At 40.8% G+C, this 26,808-nt stretch overlaps 2 protein-coding genes across 6 annotated transcripts in view; both read left to right on the top strand.

The window, feature by feature from the left end:
* Positions 1-12,950, top strand: part of DNAJC6 (DnaJ heat shock protein family (Hsp40) member C6) — a 54,642-nt gene extending 41,692 nt beyond the window's left edge. For all 4 annotated transcript variants that reach the window (XM_064516325.1, XM_064516327.1, XM_064516326.1 and 1 more), the window contains 11 exons: positions 205-284; positions 463-656; positions 743-823; positions 1,692-2,132; positions 4,238-4,390; positions 5,719-5,787; positions 6,514-6,648; positions 8,172-8,432; positions 8,778-8,923; positions 9,674-9,850; positions 10,737-12,950. In XM_064516325.1, the coding sequence (XP_064372395.1) occupies positions 205-284; positions 463-656; positions 743-823; positions 1,692-2,132; positions 4,238-4,390; positions 5,719-5,787; positions 6,514-6,648; positions 8,172-8,432; positions 8,778-8,923; positions 9,674-9,850; positions 10,737-10,838 (1,839 nt within the window). In that variant the 3' untranslated portion in view covers positions 10,839-12,950. The remainder of the gene's footprint in view (positions 1-204; positions 285-462; positions 657-742; positions 824-1,691; positions 2,133-4,237; positions 4,391-5,718; positions 5,788-6,513; positions 6,649-8,171; positions 8,433-8,777; positions 8,924-9,673; positions 9,851-10,736) is intronic.
* Positions 12,951-13,660: 710 nt separating this feature from the next.
* Positions 13,661-22,717, top strand: LEPROT (leptin receptor overlapping transcript). 2 transcript variants are annotated; one of them, XM_026113980.2, is made up of 5 exons: positions 13,661-13,810; positions 14,005-14,080; positions 14,666-14,852; positions 16,138-16,272; positions 19,625-22,717. In XM_026113980.2, exons 1-4 carry the CDS (start codon positions 13,795-13,797, stop codon positions 16,252-16,254), a joined length of 396 nt encoding a protein of 131 aa, XP_025969765.1. In that variant the 5' UTR covers positions 13,661-13,794; the 3' UTR covers positions 16,255-16,272; positions 19,625-22,717. The 2 variants fall into 2 exon arrangements, with proteins under 2 accessions (XP_025969765.1, XP_025969764.1); XM_026113979.2 differs by lacking the exon at positions 19,625-22,717 and having other exon boundaries at positions 16,138-19,587.
* The last annotated feature ends 4,091 nt before the right edge of the window (positions 22,718-26,808 follow it).

A 26,808-nucleotide genomic window follows, 5' to 3' on the forward strand; every position in this document is an offset into this window, starting at 1 on the left:
TGAGAAGTAAAAGCTCTGCCTTCCGTAAAAGAAACTGAATGAATTAGCTTATATGCCTATTTATAATTAGCCTATAGAGTAACTGGTAGAGAGGTAGTCTTAAATAACTGTCTGTGTGTATTATAAACAAATACTTTAATTTCATGAATTTAAGCACTTGTTCAGTGTGGTGCTCTGTTTTTTTTTGTTTTCCTTTTTTTCCAGATGACCAACACACAAATATTCCAAATTCAATTTCATACTGGATTCATAGCCCTGGGAACAACCACACTAAAGTTCACCAAGTGAGTATTTTAAGCTGGGCATTAATCAAACCTGAAATGTAAAAGCCTCATGAAGGCTGAAGGAGAATATTCACAGATGAGACATGAAAGTCTGCATGCATGCATATATTAAAAGACTTATTGATTTGCAGAAACAACCTTTATTACTTTTAACTGTGCAACTCTTGTTCCCGTTTAGACCTGAACTGGATGCCTGTGATTCTCCAGACAAATATCCACAACTTTTTCATGTTATACTGGACATAGAAATACAGTCTGCTGATAGACAAACTGAATTAACTCCTCCATGGGAGAACTTCACAACAAAAGACATCAATCCAAGCATTCTCTTTTCCTCTCATCAGGAGCATCAGGACACTCTTGCTTTGGCAGGTAAGGGCTGCACAGGCTTACTTGCTTAGATGCTTAACTGCATGCTGGACTCTTTGTTTGATTTTTCTTTGTGCCCTGTGCTGCAGGTAAAGGTCCCACTGACACACCTCAGGATAACATAAGAAATGTTGGACAGAGTGCATTCTTTTCATCTCTCAGCTGGCAAGGTATGTAGAATTGGTCTTTAAAGTAAAATCCATTTGGAACTAGGAAACCTTTTTTGTGTCTCCCGAAAGCATCCAGGCCAAAAGATCTGATTGTAATGTGTCTCTTGAATTTGATCAGAGTGGATTGCTGTCACATCCTTATGCTGCAATTGAGTGGAAATTAATTTCTTACAATGTTCTCTTCAAATATTGCCTGCCTTTGCTGTATATGACAATTGTTACTGACATAGTTCTGGTGTAAAGTTTCACTGTAGGCCTCCTCAATGCTACAATAAATTCAAGCTACTTTTTCCTAATGTTCCATTTATATATAAGATGCTATGAGAATGTAAAACATTGAATAAAAGTATGATTTGGGTGTCTGTCCGAAAGGCCATTGAGTAGTGCTGAACGCCTTTAAAAATCTCATGGTGCAGCCTATTGCAAGGTTCCTCCTTTGACATTAATGACGTGTTAGATAGGAACCCAACGTAAGAGAGCTTTGTGTATGAAACCAGGAAGGTGATTTATGGCACTACTCCTTTTAAATGAGTGTTGCTTAGCCTGGATTTTGAGGCATGACTGGATGCTCGGTCTTGACCCAGAGATTTGTTCAGGTCTCATCTGTGCTCTTTACATTGGCTTGCTCTTCAGGTTTGAGGAGAGTCAATTAACTTCTGTCTGTGTTTTCTGATCAATAAAGCTGATTCCTTACAACACAGGCCAGCTAAGACTTTAATTTAATCTTTGTAAAGGACTTATTTTAAAATCTAATGAACACTGCTGTGGTATTCTCAGTAACTGTTTGTTTTGTGTGTAAGCTGATTTTATGGGAGCTTTGTGATTGGAAAAAACTGACAGTTAACTAATTTTATTTTTAATCTTTTAGATCAGAAATCTGACAAAAGTAGCTCTCACCCCACCTCAGAGGATCGAGCAGCGTTGGTACACGAGGAAAGCGAACAGTCAGATGACGAACTCTTGTCCCTTTCCAGTCAGCACAGTAATGCCAGTGGTGACAAGCCTCATGGGACACCTAAACACAGCAAAAAGCAGCAGGAGCCTCCAGCACCACCTCCGCCGGAAGATGTTGACCTGCTGGGCCTAGATGGCAGCCCTATGAGCAAGAATTTTCCCTCACAGCCCGCTGCTGCCCCCTCTAACTCAGACTTGCTGAATGATTTGTTTGGGGTTGGTGGGCCAAGTGCACAAAGTGGACAGTCCGCTGCTGAGGAGGTCTTTCACGTGGGGGGAACTGGATCTGTTCAGTCAACTCCTCGGCGTTCTGCAGCTTCTGCATCCCCATCACCATCCCCAAGGGTAGGAGAAGGTAATATTGGCCATGCCTAGTACATGCCTTGGGGCGAGTGCTTTGAGAATCTCACCTGAATGATCTCCTCTAGGCTATTGGTTTCCTTTTTGGGTGCACTCATTTCAGGGAAACAAAGAGCTGCAAGGGATCCCGAGTGTTCAGCCAGCTCCTTTACTCTGAGGCAGAAATTGGTGTAGCTTAACAATCCTGGTTTCTGCTCTTTGACTATCCAGTATGTTCCTTAAAGCCTCGGGGGTGGGTCACCCAAGTGTTAGGCTGGCTTTTTAAGCTGGCAGCACTGGAGGTCATCAGTTTTGCTTTTATGATGTGTCCAGTAATACACAGGAGGAGAATAAGCATTCATTTAAATGGAGTGGTAGAATAGATATTAGAAAGACAGGCATCTTTTGGAGGGTTAAGTGAAAGGAGGAAGGTAAGTGAAAATAATTTGGAAACGAAAAGGTGAAGAGCAGAATCCAAGCTGTTGAGATTCTGCTAAGGGTCTCTGAAATAGATGGTCGATTTTGCCAAAAGCAAAATTAGAACAACTGACCTGAGCAGAGAGCAGATCTCCAGGTACTGTACTTCAGTGGCACAGCCTCCCCATGTTTGGTGTGTCCTAAGTCTTTGTTACAGTTTGGGAACTGACATGTTGTCAGCACATACTGGATTCAGAGGGCACAGGATAGTTGCTTAACTTTTTCGCAGCAACTAATAACTTAAAGCACTTGCAGTGCTTGCCATTTTTCTTGTACAGAAACAGTATTTTTTTTATTGTGTTAAGGAGGCCCAGGCTTGAGAGATGCTACAGCTGACAACAGTTGCACCTTCCACAGGACGACTGTGCAGCCAACTTCTGAAGACTCTTCTCCCTTCCTCATCTAGAATTAAAAAAAATTGCAGGCTTAGGGAGGTTTATCTAGTAGTACACTGAAGCACCTGATTCGCCCACAGTGTTTTTCAAAATGAAAAGGATGGGAAGTTATAATCTAATTGTGACAAGGCTTGTGAAAGGAGGAAAGAAGAGGAGATCGAGGGCTGGAGACAAAGTGTTGGCAGGGGAGATGGGACAAACATACAACTTTAATCAGAAGAAATTAGGCCACTTGTGTATGTAGAAGGTTGATTTTTTTTTTTTTTTGCTGTGGATGTTGTACACTCTCTTTTGAGAGTTTTCTGTGGGAGGGGAGGTTGTGCAAACATGCACTCCACAAGGCAGAAGCGCAACAACAGCATCAGAAGACTTCTAGGTAGTGTTGTTGAGTGGCATAACAACGGGAGTTGTATGATGCTGCTTTGCAGAGGCCAGATTGGCCAGAATAAGAGCTTGGGAGATGAGTGAAGACTAGTAATATAGTAAGTATCATAACCAATGCATAACATCATTAACATACACTCCTTAGAAGTGATGCATTATCTTTCTCACGATGTTAAATATTGCATCTCTATTTAAGATGTTCTTTACCTTAAACTTGACAGATAAGAATTTGAGTGACTTTGGCTTTTTTTTTTCCTGTTTACATGAAAGATAGTGGGTTAAACAAATTGATCAAAATAGAAGCTGAGAATGAGCTTGATCATTTTTTATTTTTTTATTTTTGGTAACAAATAATGCTTTGTGGGAAAGATACCAGTTATTTTCTAAAGCTATTTCTAAAAGACAGCCCTTTGTCCCGGGATGTGTATAACTTTAGATGGCCTGAAATAATCTTGGACTGCATTCAGCACTCAAGAGGATGGCAGGAAGTTGCATCAGGCCCCCCCCAGCTCCCAGGCTGTCCTTGACCATACATTTATTTATCTGCAGTATGTGCAAGTTGAAACCTAGAGTCAGAAGTGTCTAAATTCTAGCTTTGGCTGCTTCTAAATTCAGCTGCTTCCTCTGGATGAGACAGACGGAATCAACAAGTGTGTTGCCATGACTCTGTCATGTGGCTTTCTAGGTCCCCTGGCATGTGGCTGGACAGTACTGGTACTTTCTAGTTTGATCTACCCCAGTGGTGTGCTGTCTCCTATTTGGTTTTGGCAGGTATTAGGTTTTCCTCCCCACATGCTGTTCTCTTTCCTGGAGCATATTCCTTGTACAAGTTAGTGAATTACTTTTCTCAAATATGTTTTTACAGCAACTGCCTTTGACCCATTTGGAAGTAGCCCTAAGCAAACTGGTCCAGACCTCCTGGGTTCCTTTCTTGGTTCATCAAATGTCACTGGTGATCCATTCCTTCAAGCAACAAGAAGTCCTTCACCAACTGTGCACAGTGATCCCTTTCACATGGGTAAGAAACTGAGGCTCTTCTAGTGTATTTAAGTAAACACGAAATGCTCCTTTTGATGGAGCCATTAAGTACAAATCGATGCTTACTATGAAATGAGTCTAAACCACAGAAACCCCGCTAAGCAGGAAAGAGCTTTTTGCCTCCCGATTTAAAGCATATTCATAATTTGAATTGTGGTAGGATGAGAATCATTATGCTCATGTCTTATACTTAATTAATAAGCCATTTGTATACATGAAGAAAAGAGACCACTAAGAACATCTGCCTACAGATGCCTGTGGTTATGAGGACTCATTTGAACCAAACTATCATTAATTGAGCTAAATAGAGCACAGCATATTAAGTGTGCTAAAGAAAACAAGTCCTTTGGTTCTTTTAGTCAAAGGGCATCTGCTTTCTTCAGATTTGATAGTAATCCTGGCCAAATTCAGTTAAATTTGGCTCTTATTTGAAGATGAGGCGAGGAATTATTTTTCTTTGGACTTTTTTCTTTGAAATACTGCCCCTTAGTTGTTTCCTTTACTCTCCACCCCCCCCCCCAAAGTTTTAATATTGTAGCCTTCTGTGATTGAAACACATCCAGATATAAATTCATCTGTTTGTGATCATCTAAAACATGTCCCTTGGGTGGGACAGCCTCTCTGGAAAGTCAGAATGACAAAGGAGGGAACTAGTATGCTGCTGGCACTGTTTATATCCTTGCTTTGCCAGGCTTGGGTATCAGATATTAACTCTGTGAATAAGATGTTTGGGTCACACTTGGAGCTGGCTGCACTAATGAAAGGAATTTAAATGGTATCCCAGCATGATGAGGTACTGAATTACAGTGCTACTGCCCATGAATAATGAAATACTGAGAGGGTGAACTGTGTAGATGTGCAGACTTTATTTGATACAGGGTTAAAGGAAAGCCTGTGCTTTCTCTCTGGCTTACATGTGTGTGTGATGTTTTGTTTATTTGTGTTCTCCAACCTTTCCCTTTTCAGTATAGATTATTTCCTTGGGTTGGGATGTATTCAGAAAGACAAGAGCCCATGTGTTATTCTGGTGGTAAGGTTTTATATATATGCATATAAAGCCTCCAACCAAATCTATGAACACTGTAAGTCTGTGTCCTTCCCCAGCTACCTCTGTACAGTATTAGATCAGAAATAAATGCGAAATTTGCTTATAGTGGGGAAGAAGTTTGTTTCTGATTAGCAAATAGTAGATACAGACAGTATAGTACTAGCTCTTCTGCTTCCTTGCTCTCTACTCTTCCTAGAAGCTGGAATACATTGGTTTTGCTGTATTACCTTGATATATTTATATGTAATCCTTCTGTTTAGCTTCTAGCACACCAACAGTTTCCATTCAACCAGATGTTTCAGGTGCCTGGGACTGGCCCAGCAAACCAGGTATGTATCACAAAAATTCAAGACACTTAATGACAAACACTTTAAGGAGCACTGAGACAGGAGAGGCAGATGGAAGATACTGCCAGTGCCTAAAAAGAGCTGTTTCCCACTGTCTGCTACTTAGCACTTGGGCTAATACAACAAACCTTCAAACAGGATTTTAGTTACTTTTGTCTGAACTGCAGCAGGAATGCTGAGCCTGTTGTCCTGATCTCCTGGTCATCCAGATGAGGACCTGGCAAGGGACTGCCACACTCTTTCTGATTCAAAAGTCCTGGCTTTCTTCCTCAGGAGACCTGGGTCTGAAGTGGAACAGGTGCTAGCTGAGGGTGTATATAGCTGTGTTTCATTCCAGCGTGGAGTCAAGCTATGGACCTGGGATGGGCTATATGTAGCTAGAATGCCACTAAATAGCATGACTCTTTCTAAGATAGGGAGAGTAAGTACATCCTAGCAAAACTTGCTATGCAAAACTAATTCATGGCTTTTAATTTTTAAAATAAATCCATTTGTCAGAATTACTCTCACTGCAGACAGTCTGGGAAACATTCTGGTTGCTGAACCTAGTTGTGAGCAGATGTGCAAATAGTCCGGATCACTGTTGAGTTGAGATTTTGCTTAGGAACCTAACAGTAGTACACTCAATTTTAACAGCCACTTTGTAACATCATGTGACTGAGAGTTGGGCCTATGTAAAACTAGATTTTTTTTTTTTTTCCCTTAAAGGTGGCCTAGGTGTGGGAAGCAAGTCAGCTGCCACCAGTCCTACAGGATCCCTCCACAGCACACCCACTCATCATCCTAAACCCCAAACACTGGATCCATTTGCTGATTTGGGCACTCTTGGAGCAAGCTTAGCAGGTTTGCATTCCTTATAAAAATTACCGTTTTCTCTATTTTAGAGAAATAGGATGAACAACCTGGGATGTGACAAAGATCTCTGTGGGTCCTCTCAGGCTAACTGCATGACATGACGGTGTTCCTCTCAGAACGTGCTTCATGTTTTCCCTCCTGCCTGGTTCTCCATAAGTTTTTGCAAATACGTTCCTTTACTGGTCCTGTATCAAAAAACCTTGCCAACAACTTGTTGGGATTTCAGTGCAGTTATACTATGTAGATTGCAAAGTGCAACATACTTCTCAAGTTCCAACAAAGTCTCTGGCTAAGGATGCTGCTCTGTTTGCCTGTGACTGGAGAACTGTTGCTACTGGCCTTGGAGGTGTGCCCGGAAAGAGACTTTGGCTCTTAAAAGCTATTGGAGTCCTCGAGGACTTGTTTCCTTTTTCTAGACATAACTTATTTTTGTCCTTTGTGATGAAACCTATGGTACTTCATTAATCTGCCGCTAATTCACAGCACTATCTAAAGGTGGAGTCTGAGCCCCCAGCCTCTTTTCATTTGCATCTGCTACAAATGACTGTTTGCTTGACTCTTTGACAAGCATTTTCTCCTTGTTTTATCTTGCGAAACAATCAGCAGACCCTAGGCCCCGATGTTAGAAAGGCAGTTCTGATTAACTGACAAGTTTTCCTTAAAAACCTGTATGTCAGCTTCTGAGTCTGGTAAATAGATTTTTCTTCCCTTTGTCACTGCCTTCAGCTCCTTGTAAGCTATTGTGGTTTTAGCTGATGTTTGTTTTCTCCTTTGCGTCAATACCAGCATGGTTCTGGAATTAGGTTTCCCAGTTCCCTCTGCTGGATTGCTAGCTGCTCTGCAGGAGCAAAATAAAAAGTATGCCAAGCCTCATGTTAAAGCCATTGAAGTTGCATTTTTGTTGTCTTTTGGCTTCTTTTTTTTTAGTTATGGGTTTTAAAAACAAATGGAGACTTGGCATCCACAGGATATTTACCACATTTTTGTAGTTCACGATTATGTCAAAAGCACTCGCCCCAGTTTCCATGACATGTTTCGGAGTCAAAGTTGAGTTTGGATGTTAGTCTCAAATAATAAAACACTTATACTGCATACTGCCCACCACAAACTAAATCAGAGGAGCATCCCGTCAGGTGATAAGGTGCCGAAGAACACAGCTTTGTGGCACGACATCAAGACAGCACAGTGTAACTGGATATTATTTCAATGCATGTCAAGTTGGTGTCGCCACTGTAACACAGCCACTGTGGCTCGCAGGGGCTGGTGGCACCTAGGTTTTCCTGCTTCCCTGCCAAGCCACCACGCTAATTCCTGTGCAAGCTTGTAAGGTAGGTGCTGTCCTTTAAGCAGCTTATCAAGCAGTGACAGGAAAGTTGAAGGGTCTTGCTTGAAATCACAAAAATAAGTTTGTGGCAGAGCTGAAAATAGAAGCCAGCTGCTGGGGGTGTTTTGGGGCCAGTCAGCATCCTGTTCACCAATGCACACCATCACCCTTTCCCCTTACATTGCAGGTGGCCCTTCGTTTGCCAGCAAACCAACCACGCCGACCGGGCTGGGCGGAGGCTTCCCCCCCTCGCCGCAGAGACCCTCTCCCCAGCCCATGGGCGGCACCAGTTGGCAGCAAGGACCGGGCTACGGCTGGCAGCAGTCGCAGTCCAAAGCCCAGGCAAGCATGCCACATTCCTCTCCCCAGAACAAGCCCAACTACAACGTGAGTTTCTCAGCAATGCCGGGAGCACAGAACGAACGTGGAAAAGGACCAGCTAATGCCGGTAAGCATTTTTGAATTCAGTATCCAAAAGGTTGGGTCTTTCTAGTACTGCTTAATGCTCAAACACCTAAACAGGTTAGGATTTAAGCAAGTAAGTGACACTGATCATTTGAGATACAAAGCTCAACAGCTCTAGTTGTCTTGTCCTAGACTTTGAAGTGTATTTAGGAAATCTTGGATTATGAATGTGCTTGATAACTCAAAAGTAGCATTAGGTGGTACCTCTTTTGTGAAAACCTGCACATTGTGAGCATTAGGAGACTGTTACAGTGATAAGTGTGTGTGAGGGAAAATGTTAAATAAAACTCTATTTTGAGAACAACTTCAAAACTTCTTGTTTTTTAAGATTCAAAACCAAAAGTGTCTGCAGATTTCGAAGATCTGTTATCTGGTCAAGGTTTTAATGCTCACAAGGACAAGAAAGGACCCAAAACAATAGCTGAGATGAGAAAAGAAGAAATGGCTAAGGAAATGGACCCTGAGAAATTAAAAGTAAGCTATACTGTTTATTATGCTCTTACAATCAGCTCCTCTCATCGTGCTGGGGGCTGCTTGCACCACTGCCCCGAAGGGTGGAGGGGGTTAGGAAGTGACCAGCCTTCCTGAATGTGAGGAGGCAGCTGAGCAAATCTTCCAGACCATCTAGTGCCAGAAGCTGTTAATCACCCTGTTTTAGCACTTACTTCATCTGGTTCACATCCTCCACTGCATTGCTGGATGCCTGGTACCAGGCAGTCTCTCATGCTTGCCTTCTATAAGGTATGTGTCTAAACTCGATAGCATCATAAACTGCTGTGCCCCCATTCACGTTGCAGTGAGTTAGTGTGACCAGAAAGACGACAACAAAGTCCTAAACTGCAGATGTTGGAGAAAAACTGGAAGAACCTCCACTACTTCATCAGAAATATATTTTTCTATTTAGAAAAAATAATTTGAACAAACTCTGGTTTGTAGTAGCTTCTTCAAAAACATTTTATTGTACCAGATAAATACCAAAGAACATCTCTGCTAGTCTGCAAAACTGAGGTTTTGGCAAAATGAGGGATGTTTTTTCAAGGAGTAAAAAGTATAACAATTAAGACAAAGAACACAGACTGACAAATACCTTCCAATGGCTTTCTAAACCTTGGAAAGAAGTGTCAGCTGCTCCTTGGAGTCATTCCTATTCAAATGGAGAAACTCTTTTCCTATTGGAACGTGTAATATAAGGCGTAAGCTGAGAATTCTCATTCTTCTCTCCAGGTCCTAGAATGGATTGAAGGGAAGGAGAGAAATATAAGAGCCCTACTGTCCACAATGCACACTGTCTTATGGGCAGGGGAGACCAAGTGGAAACCTGTTAGTATGGCAGATCTTGTAACACCAGAACAAGTGAAGAAGGTCTACCGGCGGGCAGTACTTGTCGTTCATCCTGACAAGGTAAAGTTTTCTTAGTTTCATCTCGTTCAGAAACTTCCACTGTTCTCAATAAAGCGTTAAATGTGATAGCATAATTTATTGGTCCAAACAACTTTGTAGAAATAGTCTGGTTGAAAAATTTGAGTTTTTGAACGGTGAGAACTCTGACAAACCAAGCCCAGCCCCAAGACTGTGCTTGGTATAAGCCTCTCCAAGCTACAGGGATTCAGACCTTCAGCTTTCCTCACTCTTACTTTGACTCTAAGCCATAGTGGCTGGACAACAGTCCAGAATATTGCACCTGCTACAGAAAAGTGCAGTGTAATAAAGGCACATGAAAGGACAGAGGCCTTAAAATCATGCTTCTAAAATGGAAGAATTAGGTTATCCAACTATCAAACTTGTGTTATGGTCTCACTGGTTACACATGCCAGCTGATGTGCAAGGAAGCAGTTTGGGAAACCCTACAGGGATGAGGCTTCCACCATTAAGCAACTGGAGGTTCTGAGGTTTTCAGGGCAATGGGCAAGGCTTGAAGATGCGGGCTGCACAGAGGCTTTCAGGGCTGCTGCTTTTATCAAGCAATTGTGTCAAGTGGCAGCTCTCGTTCAGTCCTAGTAGAATGCCTCTTGCAAAATTCCTTATCCCCTCTTGGGGCTGTAGTGCTTTACCATAAACCTCTGGAGTTATCTGCTCTGAGGAGCTGAGCAGCTGAAGAATGAAGAAGTTCTTAAGCTGTAAAGCAGGTAAGCGGCCCTCAGGAAGTGTAGATAATTCCTGTCAAATATAACTGAAAGCCATTTGCTGAAAGTAAACTGTAACTGCTTGAGAATTTAGTGGTTTAAACATCATTTTTATGTAGTCTGGCTCAGTAGATGTGATATCCCTTTTTCTGTTTTTGTTCCAGGCTACAGGGCAGCCATATGAACAATATGCAAAGATGATATTTATGGAGCTAAATGATGCCTGGTCAGAATTTGAAAACCAAGGGCAAAAACCCTTGTATTAGGTATTTTATCAGTCTTCACTGCAGACCTGTGCTAGTGCTTGTATAGTCTCTTGTCACAAATGTCACAGATCAACCAAACTCTGGCTGGAAATTCAGATGTTTCAAAAAGTTGTGAGCCTAATACTTATCATGAAGAACAAGACAAAGGTTTCTATATACTTGTATCAAGAATCTTGAGCTAAGAGGAACTCTAGCCATGTGGCTTGCCATGTGAGAGCCACGGGGTTACAGTTTCTTGTACCCCCCTTCCCTCTCCGTAGATTCAAGTGGGTTGAGAGAGAACACATTCTGGAAAAGGTGGAATTGTTTTGTCTCTGACACCGTGTCACTGGTGAATATCCTACTTTTTTGTGAATTGTGATATGGCAACACTTCAGTTGAGTTCAGTAACTGGTGGTGGAGCCCAAACTTCGATGTACTCTCTGCCTAGGTTTGGATCAAACTTTATCAAATTTAAGTGCTCAGATGCGGTTTAGGCACACTTCTAACAGTCACCATTTGCTGCTTAATTGCTCATATAGTATGCCTGAATAGAGACAAAGCTGAATCCTGGGTAGATCAGTGTGGCAGCTTATTGCTGCTTTATGCATTAACACTGTACTTCACAGTCCAGCAGTGAAACGTGCAGAAGAAATTCCACAGCACAGTGTCTTTAAAGCAAACAATAAGTATTTGATGTTAAATAGCACCTTGTTGGTTTGTTAAACAGCAGCTTTTGGGAAATAATGAATTGGGAGGAATGATTTTCCCCATCTGTAAAAGTGGAGAATAAGCATGTACTATATTTCCAGTGAAGTTCTCCTTAATAGCTAGAACCATCAGACAAAGAAATGTCAACGATTAAAACCCTGCCGCATCAGTTAAAGTTTTGGAAAATTCCTGGATGATGGGTAATATTTCCCCTTGTGAAGATTCAAAGCTTGCTTGCATCACCTCTATGCCTTTAGCAGCTCCGGAGCGCTTGGCAAAGGCTCTCAACAGAACGCAGCTCGTTGCAGCTTTGCTTTTCAGACCCCAGCGTGGAAGCTGTCATGTAGGCATCTGTGGACCAGGTCTGCTCTTTGAAGTAAATACAGCCCAACTTGATTATCTTAAAGTTTGCATTGGTCCACAGCAATAACAGTCACAAGGAGGTATTTCTGATGCTAAAGCTGGAGCATTTTTCCTAGTTAAAATGCAAGTTATGCTCTTCACCCCAAATCCTGGCTTTCTCCTTTTGTAAGATAACTAAAACTAGCAGTTCATTTACCAACACATATCTGTATCTGAGCTCTGAAAGGGCAGATATTCAGAAATAGGCAGGAAATCATTCATACTTACTGTTTAAGGAAAAGGTTGCTATCTGATGCGAATCTTTAAAGTTGGTGTTTTTAAAGACAATCCACTTGTTGTTGCACTTAAATTTTCAAGTGGCAAAACTTTTACTGCAAAGACAGTGTGTCAAAGTACATTGCTCTCTGTATAAAAGTCATCCTTTTGTTGTATTGGTCCACTATTTACTACCATTAATTGAAAATGTGAAACCAACACATAGGTCTCCTTTTATATAACAGACCTTAAGATAATAGTAACAAACTGGATGTTATTTATTAATGTTTTGATCCAGTATGTGCTTGTCTTATTTAAAGAGATAACTGGAATGTGAATCATGTTCCTGTGATTTGTTGATTTATTGTTTCTCATTTACATTTGTAGATATTGTGACCTATGCCTAATAATAAAAAGGATCTCATTATGATAATGTACTTTTTTAATAATGAAAACGACATTAGCTTTGTATCAAGTTTGTCATGGCACACAACTCTGGATACTCATACATTCACAAAATACAAATTCATCATTAAACTTTATCTACCCTACCCCACTTAAGTTTTCATTACTCCCATCCCTAATGTTTTTATGGATGCATGAAAGTATTAGGATGTATGTATATCAAACTAGTTAACTAAAAAAAATTCTTGTCATATCTGGTAGTGACAGAGGTTATCAATGTTCAGGCTTACTGTTTGACTAAACTATTGTAATTTTTGTAAATACAGTATATACTCAATGAAATTGTGACTGGTCTAAACTATTTGTATATACATTAAAAAGCTCAAATTAATATATTCAGATATGTTTTGTGCTTCTGCGGAGAAAAACCTTCTACCATCTTGCTTTAAACACAGTTCAGGGCGACATCTCTGCCTATGCTGCACAGGCAATGAGGCATCCATTAATGTTAAATGGTAAGTTTTTGTCTGCGATGTTTTAAATATGACTAATACATCTGTCATTGCTCCAGTGCGGACTTGGGTGAGAACGGCTTGTTGTACACATAAGCACAGCTGTAAATCACTTATTCTAGAAACCAATGGTTTCGTGGGGTTGTTTGTTTGTGGTTTTTTTATTTCCTCAAGAGCAAACGCACTGAATGAAGAAGCGAGTTCCTGTTACTGCACATGTGTTAAAGGAATGGTAAAAGCTTAATTTATAGGGAACTCTCTCCAATGGGAAAAAATGCAACCTTTCTTGCATTTAATATTTAATATTTAATTTAAAATTAAGTTCTTTAAACACTAAAACTATAGAAGCAAATCACGTTGGATGTGTATTTATATATTTATTATTGTTGTAGGCCTAAAGGCCCCCTACATTAGCAGTAGCTCTACCACCATTGCAACCTTGTATTAAGACTTTTAGGGGCCTTTTCCGCTTGTTGCCCTAATCTTTCAAGATGGGCGGGTAACCATGGCGACGGGCCGCCCGGCGCAACCCCCCCCCCTTAAAGGGCGCGCCGCCCCTTTTCGAGCGAGGCGGCGGCACGGCTGTGTCCGCGGCGGAGCGACGCTGGCTCTTTAAGGCGGGCGCTCACGTGGTGCGGCCGGTGGGCGGAGCCAGGGCCAGCAGCCGGAAGGCGCCCGTCGCCACCTCAGCGCCGAGCCCCGCGGAGGCGCAGTTCGTCCCCCCCGGAAACATGGCGGGCATCAAAGGTACCGAGGGCGCCCACGGTCCCCGGTAAGGGGGGGGGGGTGGCGGCTCGGAGCGGCCGGGGGCGACCGCGTCGCCCCCGGCCGCTCCGAGCCGCCACCCCCCCCGACACCGGGGCCCTTCCCGTGAGGAAGCCGAGCCTCAGGGCGGGGTAAGCGGGCGAGGCCGCCTCACCGCCTGCCTTGTGCCGTTGCAGCTCTCGTGGCGCTCTCCTTCAGCGGAGCCATCGGCCTCACCTTCCTCATGCTGGGCTGCGCCCTGGAGTACTACGGGTGAGCCCCGACCCCCCGTGCGTGCACCAGCCGCCGCGCAGGGGCCTTTTCTGACTGAAATCCGGGGCTGCTCCCTCTGGAGGAGAGGTGTCTCCTCACGCTTTCTTCACTAGCGTCGCTTTAACGTGACTAAACACCCCCCTTTTTCCTCCCCCCTCACGCTTTCCCCCTGTTTAACCAGCTTTTCTCTCACAGGTGGGCTCTTATCTGTGATATTTATATAAAAATCCAGGTGGAGCAGCCCTCGAGTGGGGAGAGTTCTCCTCCTTATGTGTCCCTGCCCCTCTTCCCTGGGTGCTGGTGGTAGCCTGGGTCAGCTCGTGGAGCCAGGCAAATTGGGAGCTCGATACAGCTGTAAAATCAGTGTAACTAACTCTGTGTCGTGCCTGAGGCCCTGTGAGTGCAGGGGCAGGGAGGTGGGATTGCCATTTAGGTGAAAACTTTCAGCTGAATCTCTTTAACCTTCTTATCAAACCATAAGGTAGGATCACAGCTACCATAATTATCTTTTTTTAAGCAAAAAATGTTTCAGTAGAAACTCACTCTCTGAACTGATTATATATTTTCTTTTCTTCCCCTTCCCAGCGTATACTGGCCGTTGTTTGTCCTAATATTTTACTTCATCTGCCCCATTCCCCACTTCATTGCGAAAAGAGTAAGTGACGATAGCGATGCGGCCAGCAGTGCCTGCAGGGAGCTGGCGTATTTCTTCACAACTGGAATTGTTGTTTCTGCCTTTGGATTTCCTATCATCCTTGCACGGGTTGAGGCGGTAAGTTCTGCTTGGTAGCTTTTACTGCAAGAAACCAGCTATCGAGTGTTGCAACAGTCTTTACAAACTTTTTAAAGTGCACTGTTGCTCCTTTTTGACCTAGAGGAGGTATTTTTGTTTGTAAAACTTGGCTTTTGTTTCCTTATTTTGAGTGTTTCTACATTCCAGTGATGATAATCACACTGCTGAGGTTTGTGCCTGTGCCTATGCTGCTTTTTGACCTCAGCAAAGGACTCGCATGATTAAAAAGTTGTCCCTTTTTTCCAACTTCATGTTTTGATCTAATACAAGATATTATCTCCTCCTATGTCTCATGCTTCTATCATCAAATTTTGCATTGCTTCTTGTGCCACCTTCCTTATTTTTATCTCAGAAATGTCTGCTTTAAGATATTGATAATATAGCGACTAGTGTGTATTATCAGTTAAAAAAGAAAAGGCCAAACATCCAAAATGGCTGTTCCGGTTTTCAAGGCATTCCCTCACTTATGCTTTGTCCCCTGAGTCTGAGGAAATCTACCAGCTTCTCTTCATCTAAACTGCTCCTCAGTGGTGAAATTTTGTCACTTCTGTTTGCAAGGCAAAGAACTCTTTCCTCTTGTTTCCCAAACTACCCGATGGCATTTTGGGGTTGTTTTGTTTGTTCGCATTGGTCTTTCAGTTTTGCTTAAACCTTTGGGTGCTTTATAATTTATTTGTAATGCACCATTTCCCTGACGCTGCATTTTTAAGTTAAGGACCTGAGAGTTGGCAGAACCAGAAATGACCACGAGGGGGAACTCTAACTCTACGGTTACTCAAAATAGCTATCCTATAGCTCATTCCCAGCAACATGTTTTAAGAGTAAAATATTGTTTATTTAAAAAAATTTAGTTGCAGAAAGCTACTTACCTTTAAGACCATATACTCTTCTCTATGTTCGTTACTTGCATTTACTTGAAAGACTCTTAGTTTGATGCACAGCAATTAAAAGAGAACAGTAGTTTCACCAGGATTTCTTATAATTTATGTATGTTTTCCTTAGTGAGTGGGTTGTATGGCAAGATAATTATTTTGTCCTAAAATACAGCATTATCAGCCTGTCTATTGAAGTCCTTTATTAATAATATGAATGGTTTCTAATTGAATAATTACACACACAAATTATTTATTGTTCGTCTTTTTTTCCCTTAGGCTTTTAGCACCTTTCTGTAGTATTTTGTTTAGTTTATCTAATGCAAATAAATAACTGGCCTGTACATATGTTATAAGAAATGCTTTGATTGTTTCATTTCCTTGTATTTCAGATCAAATGGGGAGCCTGTGGTCTGGTCCTGGCTGGCAATGCAGTCATTTTCCTTACTATTTTAGGCTTTTTTCTTGTATTTGGTAGAGGAGATGACTTTAGCTGGGAACAGTGGTAGGACATCGCTCTGACACTGGTAATGTTTTACAGCATACATTGCCATATGTATACTCTGTGTGTGTATATGTGTATATATTATAATGTATGTACGTGTGCATGTGGCGAAGTATGTGTGTGCATTCGCAGGTAGTCCTATGTTATCAGATCATAACATGCTTTTTAAAATGTGTGTCAGTCAAAGGGGAAAGGCCCTTGTGACAGCTCTCTTAAATGTTTTCAGTCAAAGCTGGAATCGCAATTTCAACATTTGTCCCCAAATATGTTTACAAAGCATTAACTATTTTACTCATTTTTCACAATATGTGCATTAACTTTTTTTTTTAGACACAGTAGTATCATTGACACATGACATTGGTCAGCTTGTCTGTTGTTTTTTAACAATGTAATCAAAATAGGCCAATATAAAGATTATCCTATTTACTGTTGTTCAACTTGATTGATTTTTCTGCTTAGATTAAGGATGAATGAATAATTGTTTTCCATTGTAACTTTGGTAGTTTTCGTGATAATATAAAACCAAACATAGGTTATGCCAACTCCTTTCCTACATAATGAAAAAGAAAAAAATAATAATTTGGTTAAAAATCCTCCCTTCTATTTATGCTGCTCATTTAGCAATTTTTTTTCCCCATAAAGATATTCTGGTTTTGTCCCTATTCAACTTAAAACTGTGGCTGTATGTTGAGAGTAATCTGATATATTTTAATGCCTCTTGCTGTGCTCAGGCCTGAAATAACTTCTTTCATAAAGGTTCACAAAAGAAGATACATTTGAAACTGCTCTCACGATCTCAGGACACTGATAATCGCAATGTAGTATACAACTCTGTGTTCTTACGTGTGAAAGACCTGAATTATGGAGAAGTGAATGTTGTGCTGAGATATTCCCAACATAGCAGAAACTGAATTCTTACTGCTTTTAAAACATGCTTACTGAAACGACTACTTTTTATGTCTGTTAGAAAAGATTGCATTAAAACACTATTTTTAAATGGCAGTATCCTAGTACATGTTCACATAATCACACATATAAAAGCAAAGTTTATTACTGTTTTGACTTGGTGAAGCCTTCAATTCGTGGAGGCATGTGACTTTGTAAAGATGCGTTCTCATACAGCCCTAATTCTAGAGGACACCGGTAATCTGTAAAGGGGTGCAGAACAGACACCCTGACTCCTTGTTTCATCAAAAAATGGACATGAAGTGATTACTGCTCCCTGAAGTAAGAAAGTGAGCACCTAGGTAGGATATGTTTTAGTATTCTAGTTCTTTAGGTTAGCAGATTATGAATAAGCATTTTATAGTTGTGCACCAGTCCACAGGTGATTGCTATCACCCTGCATAGGAATGAGGGACTTTGTGTCAGGAAGTGATAGAATCAACCCTGCAAGATGTGGCAACTTTACCAATGCGATGCTTTTTTCCCCTTAAACTGTGTGGAACTGTCTGTGCTGCTCTTCCAATTAAGTTCTCCCAGTATTAGCATATTGCAAAACGGCATCCTGTGGATTGCTGGGCAGAGCAAAGGTTCAAAAATTAGCGAGTGTTACATCAGCCATCCTGATGCTGGGTCTTCTGTTCATGCTCAGGGCCCTAGAAAAAAGGTGCAAAAATCATTCTATAGTCCAAGTAACATCATGTCGCTTTAAATAGAAATAGAATACCATGTTTCAGGAAGATAAATAATTCTCATATTTGATTAAATCCAAAACTGCTAATCTATATTTTAAATTTAAAATTCTGGTGTGTGTGTGAGGTGAACCCTACAGTATTGAGGAATGCTGAGTACCTGGATTTCATACATATGTCTAGACTGTAATTCTTGTAAAAGAAGAGTTAACATTAAAGGATGGTTGTTTTTTTTTCTGGATGTTAATGCTTCATCACAGGTGTAGCAGGAAAATGCTTGTAAAGATGCTGGGCATAAGCAAGTTCTCTTAGAAGGTTTTGTTTTGTTTCTTCCTGACTTCAGGTGAGATCTGTTAGACCCTACTGCTTTGTCCTTAATGTTGTAAAGTACTAATGGGGAAATTACTTGTTCAGATTAGCAGCTGAGCTGTTTAGTGTAAACATAGCTTCCATTTATAGGGCTCTGCTTTGATTTTTTTTTTTTTTTTGGAAGAAGTCTTTTTTGTCCTACACTACAACATTTCTTGTTCAAATTGGTGAAGTAAAACAACAGTAATAATACAAAAAAATAAGTGCCTGATCCTACATATGGCTGCTGAAGTCATTGCTAATCATTCCATTTAACTCCTGTTAAAATATTTATATACTTGCAGGATTAGGTTCTACAGGGTGTCTTTAAGGATGTGTTGTATTTTTACTCCTTAGAATATGTGTACGAAAGGCTGCAATAGAAGGCTACAGAACTATTAAATTACCACTCAAATTTCATTTTAGAGACAGTGCAGTAAAAAACAGCTGAGATTATTATTTTTCCTTTAGATGAGAGAATGGTTACTTGTTGAATCTGATCTGGCTCTGTTAGTAAATAGTGTGTCTGTGACTGAGATGGGAATACTAGCAGTAAACACATGACAATCGAAAATGAAAAGGAGGACTAGAATGTACAGTCTTGGAGAGAGATTGCTTCTTTGACAAATTATTCCATTGTATTGTATTTCCTTTGGATAATAGCGTGGTTGGTGGGTACCTCATGAAGTGGCAGGCAGATGTTGAATGGAGAAAGCGAACGCTTTTCGCTTTTTCCTTTTGAAAAAGCTGTTATGCACTAATCGTTAATGTGAACTTCATGCAGTTTTCACCGGAGACTTTTATTTTAAAAAGGTTAATTTCTAAAATTGTATTTAATATAGGGTTTAAATCATGGAATTCTTCCTTCACCTCCTTAAAAGTAAAGTTGCTTGAATGAGTCATCTGTGTTAATACGGTAAAAAAATTCTCAGTGTTTTTTATCAAGAGCTTCACTCGTTCACACAAACCTGGTGCTCTGATGGCCGGTACTGGGCATACTGTCACTATCTACCAGTAGCAATTTACTGTGGTTTCTCTGAAATTATTTTCCTATATGGAAGTGAATACTATGTATCCAAAGTGCCTTAATTTCAAGACTGTGCTGATTCTGTGAACACACATGCGTGGAAATATCACTATGTTTCATAATCAGTTGAAAATCTCTTATGCATTTTATAAAGCTTCTTTGTCAATTAATCATGTTTTCTGAAATTCAGCAGAGCAGCTTTTGTAACTTTTGTAAACACTATTTTCCATAATTGTCAGGTTCTTCAAACGATGAAGTATTAAAACATGGAAATTAAAACATATTCAACTTTTCTTTTTAAATTGTCTAATAAAACTGAGTAAAGATGCCTGATGCTTAAGTGTCTGTCCTTCTTAAATTCACAGAGCTGGCATAAGACTTCTATGAAGAGGAACAACATATGGAGTCCTTCATAATGGTGGTGTTCCTGTTAGAAATGGCTAAGGTGGGAGGTTAATGAGCAGTCCAGATGTTTATTGTACTGGAGCTCACGTTTCTTAATTGCTCTGTGGTACAAGGAGGTCTTCAAGTGGATTCTTAGGCTCTAAGATCCTTGGGGCTGTTTTGCCGGCTGTTCTTTTGTCCATTGTCTCTTCATTCCTGGAGATGCGTAGGAAGTGCCTTGCAGCTCTTGGCTCTGCGACGGTTTTGGTTCCGAGCTTGCTGGTCGTCAGGAAGGCCAGTCAGCGCTGGGGAGATCTAAGCAGGGGGGAACGAATGCCAGAAGCTGTTATCTAGTTGCAGTAGTTACCATTACTGTTATGTCCTATACTGGAATGTATTATAGAGGCTCTATTCAAATATGCCAGTATCTTGTCATCACTTAGCCTGCAGCTATTGCTTGTTTCATATTCAGTTGTACATGCTGAATCTTTGATCTTTTTAAAGATGTTCAAAGAAAACAAATGGTGTGGGTAAGTTATTACTTTAAAGAGGTTGTCCTCTTCCACTTTCCCTGCTTCAAAAGGGTCTAGCATGAGACAGAGCCACTCCGTCGGCACTGATGGAAGCAGGGATGCAGGAGGCATCAGAGCTGCCTCTTTCCTTTCTAGGTCATTACTCTAGTTGCTAAGTTAGTATATGTTAAGTGGGTGATTTTGATCTCACCACTGATTGTGAAAATGAAGCCTTTTCTGTTATTTTAATTTAATTGATGAAATCACCCAACTTCAGGAGAAGAAGGCTGTAGGATCTGGGTCCTGAAGAGAGGATGTTTTCTGCTTGCAGTAATGAATTGAGCATCTAAGCTTTGGAGAAGGTCAGTATACTTGTGCTTTGAATCAGTTAGCTGCTGGCATCGCGCCATTTTGCTCGACAAATGTTTGCCATTGCTTTCTTTGGTGCCTAGCCCAGCTCATGCTCTGCGTATAGTGACTTCAGACTCTTGATTTTAGACTGGAGACTTGGATCCTGAATGCCTTTGTGTAGCCTGGTTCTGGGTTTGCTGGTATCCTCAATATGATACAGCATCTCATATGTTCTGTCCCTCACACCCTGGTTTTCTGGTGACTGCTCAGACCTGTTCCCTGTCAACTAAACCTTAGTTGGAGGGGAAAAAAAAGTAAATATACATAAGGAACTTGCACTGGCTTTATAGTCATTTCAGGCCTTAAGCTGGTAACCTTCCTAAACAGTTATGACTTCGGGTAACTTTTTAGAAACTGTAAACAGACTTTAATTCCATAAAATGGATGTAAACTCATTAATACACAGGGCTTAACCAAACAAACTTGTCCTAGTGAGCCACATGCAGGCTTTTATTGTTAAACTGAAAATTATGTAAAGCTCCAAAATGATCTCTGTAATACTGATCTCAGTTGTTAACACAGCATGATTTTTAAGATACGGCATCATCTACTCTGCGGGGATTGTTTCTGATCCATGATAATAGATGGAAAGACTGTTTCATTAAGCTGGATGCACACCGAGTACTAATGATTGATTTGTTTAAGTGGCCCCTGCAAATACATGACCAGTTCATACTTACAGGGCTTTACAGGGAAGTGCCTCTTCATGAAATATGGAAGGAGGCATTGGCTGGTGAACTGTGATTAAATTTTAAAGGCTAAGTTGACATTCTTTTAGAGAAATTTTTTCTCCAATGGCTTGTTCCTGTATCTAACTTTTGTTTATTGTTTTGCTTTTGTTCTTTTTCTTGAGATTATTTCAGCTGATAAGCATATGAAGGGATTTTAGAGCAGCCAGATATCAAAGTTGCTTGAGAAGTTAGTGTGTTTTAGAGATGGGGTTGAAGGCGTCAGAATAGGGACAGTCCCAAGTGCGTTTTGAACAGTCGCCACATGCAGAAATAAAGACTTCCTGGAAAAAATTGTAAAGTTGTAGCCTGCTGTCTTCGCCATGGTCAGACTGGGGCTTTTTCTTTCCTTGAAGTATTTACATATTTTAAGTTGCTGTTGCTGTTCCTGTAGCCGTAACCTGTCTGGCTGCAGGAATATCTTCACCACGTGCGTGTAATGTTATTCCATGATGTTCACGTTCTAGACTAGAGAGGCCCTTCAGTTAGGCAGCAAATTGTGAATTCTAGAGGGAAAAAAAAAGCCTGGCCTTTCTCTGATATTATTACGTATTATCTGGAACATAAACAGACTACCTCCTCACTAGTCAATTTAGTTTTAGGGAGCAGACTTCATCTATGGTTGTGGTCAGAGGCATCAGAGACTTCTTAGGATACGGTTTTCATTGCTTCTTATGGGGTTCCTTGTAACACCACAAAGATTTTCTTTTCTTTCCTCCTGATCAGGTTTAACAGTCTTAATACTGTGCTGGAGGGGTTAATGTTTGTGTGGGATTTAGATGGGATAACAGGTTCTTCATGTATTTGCCTAGTTTGCTTGCCCGCTGTTTCAGGCCAAGCCGGTTTTCCCTTGATGGGTAAACTTTTCCCAGGAGTGTGCCTGTCCTTGTCTGGGTTGTTTTGGTTACAGGTTTTGTGTTCCCTGACTAGGACTTCTGCTGGAGGTGCATCGCATACTGTTTGGAAGCTACCATTTCCAGTAGACCAGTTCTAGATTTTAACAGATATTTGGGATACTGCTTCTATTTAATGGTCCACTTTAAATGGACCGGTTGATTGCTCCAAACTTTCTCTTTGTGAGGGTGATCCGTCCTTGCCTCCACGTGCAGATGGCTTTCTTCCTGCTGGCTCTCAACACTCAGAGGTCCCTGTGGCCATCTACGAAGCGGGGATCACTGGAGGGGAGAGGACATGGATTATAAAGTTTCCAGAAAAAAATATGTATATCTTTATAAATGATAGGACGATTGCTTAAAAAATGAGACTAGGCATATGACTTTGTTTATTAAAGTAATTTGTGTATAATGAAGAATAGTATGCACAGTATACAATCTCACTTTGGAACCTCTGCATATAGGAAAGGCTTCCTTCTGTGAGACATGCTTGTAACATTCTCTCTTTATTAAAATATTCAAACAAATAATTATGGTAGTCCTCCCAGATGCTGTGATCTGAAACCCGAACTTTGCTAGCTATTTGCTTACTAACAGCTGAACTGGATTTCCTATTTAGTAATGTAAGTTGCCTGTGTTTTATTTCAGTTTTAATTGCATGTTTTCCTGGGGAGTGCTTATAAAATTAATTGCTCATTTTTGTAGTTTTAAATTTATGAAGTTTTAGAACATACTCAAGCTCAAGCTGTATAAACTTCACTTAAATGGAGAATACAGTTCTATTTAATAAGTGCTTGGCTCAAACAGAGCTTGAGGCGAAAGGGGATGTTGTTGTCCTCTGGCCAGTGTGGTGCAGGAGGTCAGCTGAGGTTATCCATGTCTGTGAATTTTGGGTTTTATCACCTGCTTTGAACTTCACTTTCCAATGTACTGGGTAAGTTGCTTTCATTTTCCTGGTCAATACAGAACATGACATTGCTGGACTGGTTTTGTTTGCTTGAGGGTTTGGGGAGAAGTTAGAGGGTATTTATCATGCGCCACAAAGCATACGCTTGGAATAAGAGGATTGATTGTGACATTTATATGCTTTGTTTACCCTTTGTTCTGACTTTTTAAACTGGGCTTGTACTTTCGTTATTCATTTAATTCCTGCCTAAGACTGGTATTTCATACTATAATGGGAACCTTTGTTACCAGTCTTCCATCTCAAAAAAACAGCCTTTACACAACATAAAAAACAAAAGCTGCAACAGTTGTAACTTACTGGCCACTGATCAAATTCTCCCTTTTTGAAGCTGGTGGGAATTTGCTGTTGGGGTCAATGGGGTGGGGAGGGAGGGAGGGATAAAAGAGGCCTAATCGTGTAAGATGCTGAAACCCTTGATGTCTGAGGTCAATCTGTGAAACGTGCTTATGAATCACTTCCAGGGAATAGATCGTCCATCGCCTTTGAGCGTCTGTTTCTTCTGGCTGCGCCGCACAGGATGTGAGGCTGATGTTGGCTATAAAAATCCATATGCCTGTATTTCAACAGAGGGCACTTTATTCCCAGATAGCATTTAACAGCTTGTCCTTGTTTTCAGTAACACCATTTTAGTGTCACTCTGCAAGGCCAATCCTTCTTTGATATTCTGGTTTCCTTTCTGACTGTATGAATTGTAACCACTGCACTGAGAGGTCTGGATGTTTTAAGGCAAGCACGTGATAATAAAACAATCTCCCATATAAATCTTGAAAGAGAATTTTGCTCTTAGTTTTATTTTAAAGTATTAAGAAATGCAGAATATTTCTCATGTACGTGCATAAAGTCTACCTACCTTTTTGAATTTGACTGTACAAAGTAATATAAATACAACTTAGCCCAAAGCATGCTATCTTTTTTTATTCATTCATTCAAAGAAGAAAGACTGAATTCTTAACATATATTTTGCTGTTGAGTTAAAATCTGCAGCAGAAAAATATATTAGTTTCTAGGGTTTTTTTATAGCTAGAAGAATGCTCATTAAAAACAATCATTTCAAAATGTCCATTTTTTCTAGTAGAGTCTGATAAGGCAGAAATGTCTAAAGACAATTTGCATTCAGCATTTGGCCCCCTAACTGGGATTCAGATTTTTCAAATGTCTTTAGACACCTAAAGATCGATGGTGTCCAACCATCCTCGCTGATTTGGGAAAAGTTGCTAAGGGTTATTTGTGTCTTTAGTCCTAAAGGACCTCTTTAAACCTGGTGGAGGTAAAAACTCATTCAGAAAAACCTAACAAGGCTGTTTTGGAATACAAGACCCATCGTGTTCACTAGCTCTTGAAGGTGGGTCAGCACCTTCAGACTTCAGACATCCATGACCGGCCGTGATTTCGAGTGTCGTGTTCCCCTGGCTGCGGGTTGCATCCCCGGGAATGCAGAAGGGCTGCGTTTCCCCATCTGCGCTGGGACTGTGGTCTCTGACCGTGGTGTTGATGGGCAGGGTGCGTGTCCCCTCCCTGCTCTGGCCTGCTCTTGGTCGTCCCCTCTTTTACAGCCACATCCCAAACAAGCCTCCCCCTCGCTGGCAGCTCCGCTCCCTCTGGAGCAAGGGAGTGAATTCAGACTCCTGCAACCTGTAATTACAACCAGTTCCTGCTTCACCACCCTGATGGGGGTGAGTTGTCATCAGCAAGATGAGAGCTTGAGCCAGAGGGAGTCTCGTGTTCAAAAAACTTAATGAACACTGGTTTATGGATAGCATTAACACGATAGAAAGAGGGGCAGGCAGTTGGCAATTTAGAAGGAGCTATGTTATAAAATAACTAATCCATTCTGTATGTGAGTTGATGGCTCTGACATCTGATGTTCGAGTCACTTGCTACTTGTGCTTAACAGAAAGGCTAAAATATATTCGGTACTCTTTCTTCTGTCAAGAGTGGCTTTCCCGGATGCACCATCTCAGAAATGATTTGGGGTGACAGTGTCTTTAACCAGACAGAACCAGCTTTGGTAATTCTAATTAGTCTGTTTGAGTGCTGTGACCTCTGTTGTACTTGCCCTGTTTTCCCTCATTTATCTTGGCGTCTTTGCTAATAAAAGTCAAGAGCCATTGTATAATTTGCAATAGCTACGTGCATGTAAAATAGCAATTTCTTTTCTTTTGCTAGCCTAATCTCACTTAAGTAAAACCAAAGTTTGAGTTTTGATTTTTGTAACCATAACACCAGCTAACTTTAGAAACAACTTATTTAGATGGACACTTGGCCTTGAGTTTGGGAGCTGCATGTAATGTTTTTTATAAGTGCTGAATGCTGGCTGGTGGTGGTGGTGTAGTCGCTTTTCTGTCAAATGCTTCAACTAACCAGAAGGCTGAGGTAGAAGGAGAAAGTTCACTGCCTAGACTGGAATTCCCTTGCACTTCCCTGGAATTTTCCTTGGGGAAATAATGGAGATTATTCGGAGCTTCTTTCCAGGTGTCGTAAGACCGAGCAGAGCAGAAGTATGGGTAGCCCTGAGGTCAAGTTCTCGCTTTCAGAGAAATGACCGCATTCTCGTAAAAAATGTGCTTTTTTTGAGCAACATGTGTTAATATAAGAGACAAATCCAGCATTGCTGAAGAAGGCTAGTAATCACTATCTTTATAAAAATGCACGTCGTTAATTCTTTTCCAGTACAACTGGCACAGCAGAAGCATCCAGATAAGATCCCTGATTAGACCCTGTGTAGAAAACAATTTTATTTGTTACAAGTTCATTGTTATCTTCTTCACTTAAAGGCTTAACCTAAAATCCCCTAAAACTCAGTGGAAGGACTCTCGCTGGTTTTGGTGGATTCTGTATCAGATTGTGGTGGAAAACAGTGCTATAATTTTACAGGTGTATTTCCAACCACACTTCCATCTCTGGGATTAGAGTACTGAGTTAGCCAAAAGAATATCTGATCACCAAGGTACTATAACAGCTCAGGGCTCGTGCTTTCCTAGCAGCATGTTAAAGGTATATTTGCACACACACAGCTGAGACATGGTATTGAGGAAAAATGGTAAATATGTATGATATGTACATAGATTCATACATTTTCATGCATTTTGTAAATATTCCTAAAATGTAGAATATTATGTGTAATGACTTCAGATGAGGAAAGCTCCACTGTTGCAATCAGAGTTCCTTGGTAGTGAAACAAGGAACAAAATGTCTAACTGAAAACCACAGTGTGCACACAAAAAATCTTTTTTTTTTTTCTCCTGAAGTAAGTCACCTGAAAGCCCCCCCCCCCCAAAAAAAAAAAAAAAAAAAAGTTTTGGAAGAACTCCTCTCTTGCAGGTCAGTGAGTTGTGTGGGCTTTGGATTGGATTAAATGACTGTCTGAATTAGACTGGTCGGCAACTAGTGACAGGATTCCTACATGAATAAATGAAACTTTTTTCACTAGCCTTGATCTGTGATATTTGCATATTTTTTAGAAATTATGTTTTATAGATAAAGTCGTCCTCATGTCCTAAGCTGCGTCTGGAATGGAAGGATTTTGATGGAATATAAACAGCTAATGGCTATTTTATAGTATATGGAAGTGTATGCTCTGGTAGTGTTAGGATTTGTTGTGTTTCATTGTGTTATCTTCGTTTAAAATGGTTCCTCACATTTTCCAGGCTGTAA

This window comes from Dromaius novaehollandiae, chromosome 8 (genome assembly GCF_036370855.1).
Source record: "Dromaius novaehollandiae isolate bDroNov1 chromosome 8, bDroNov1.hap1, whole genome shotgun sequence".
In the NCBI taxonomy this organism is placed as follows: domain Eukaryota; kingdom Metazoa; phylum Chordata; class Aves; order Casuariiformes; family Dromaiidae; genus Dromaius; species Dromaius novaehollandiae.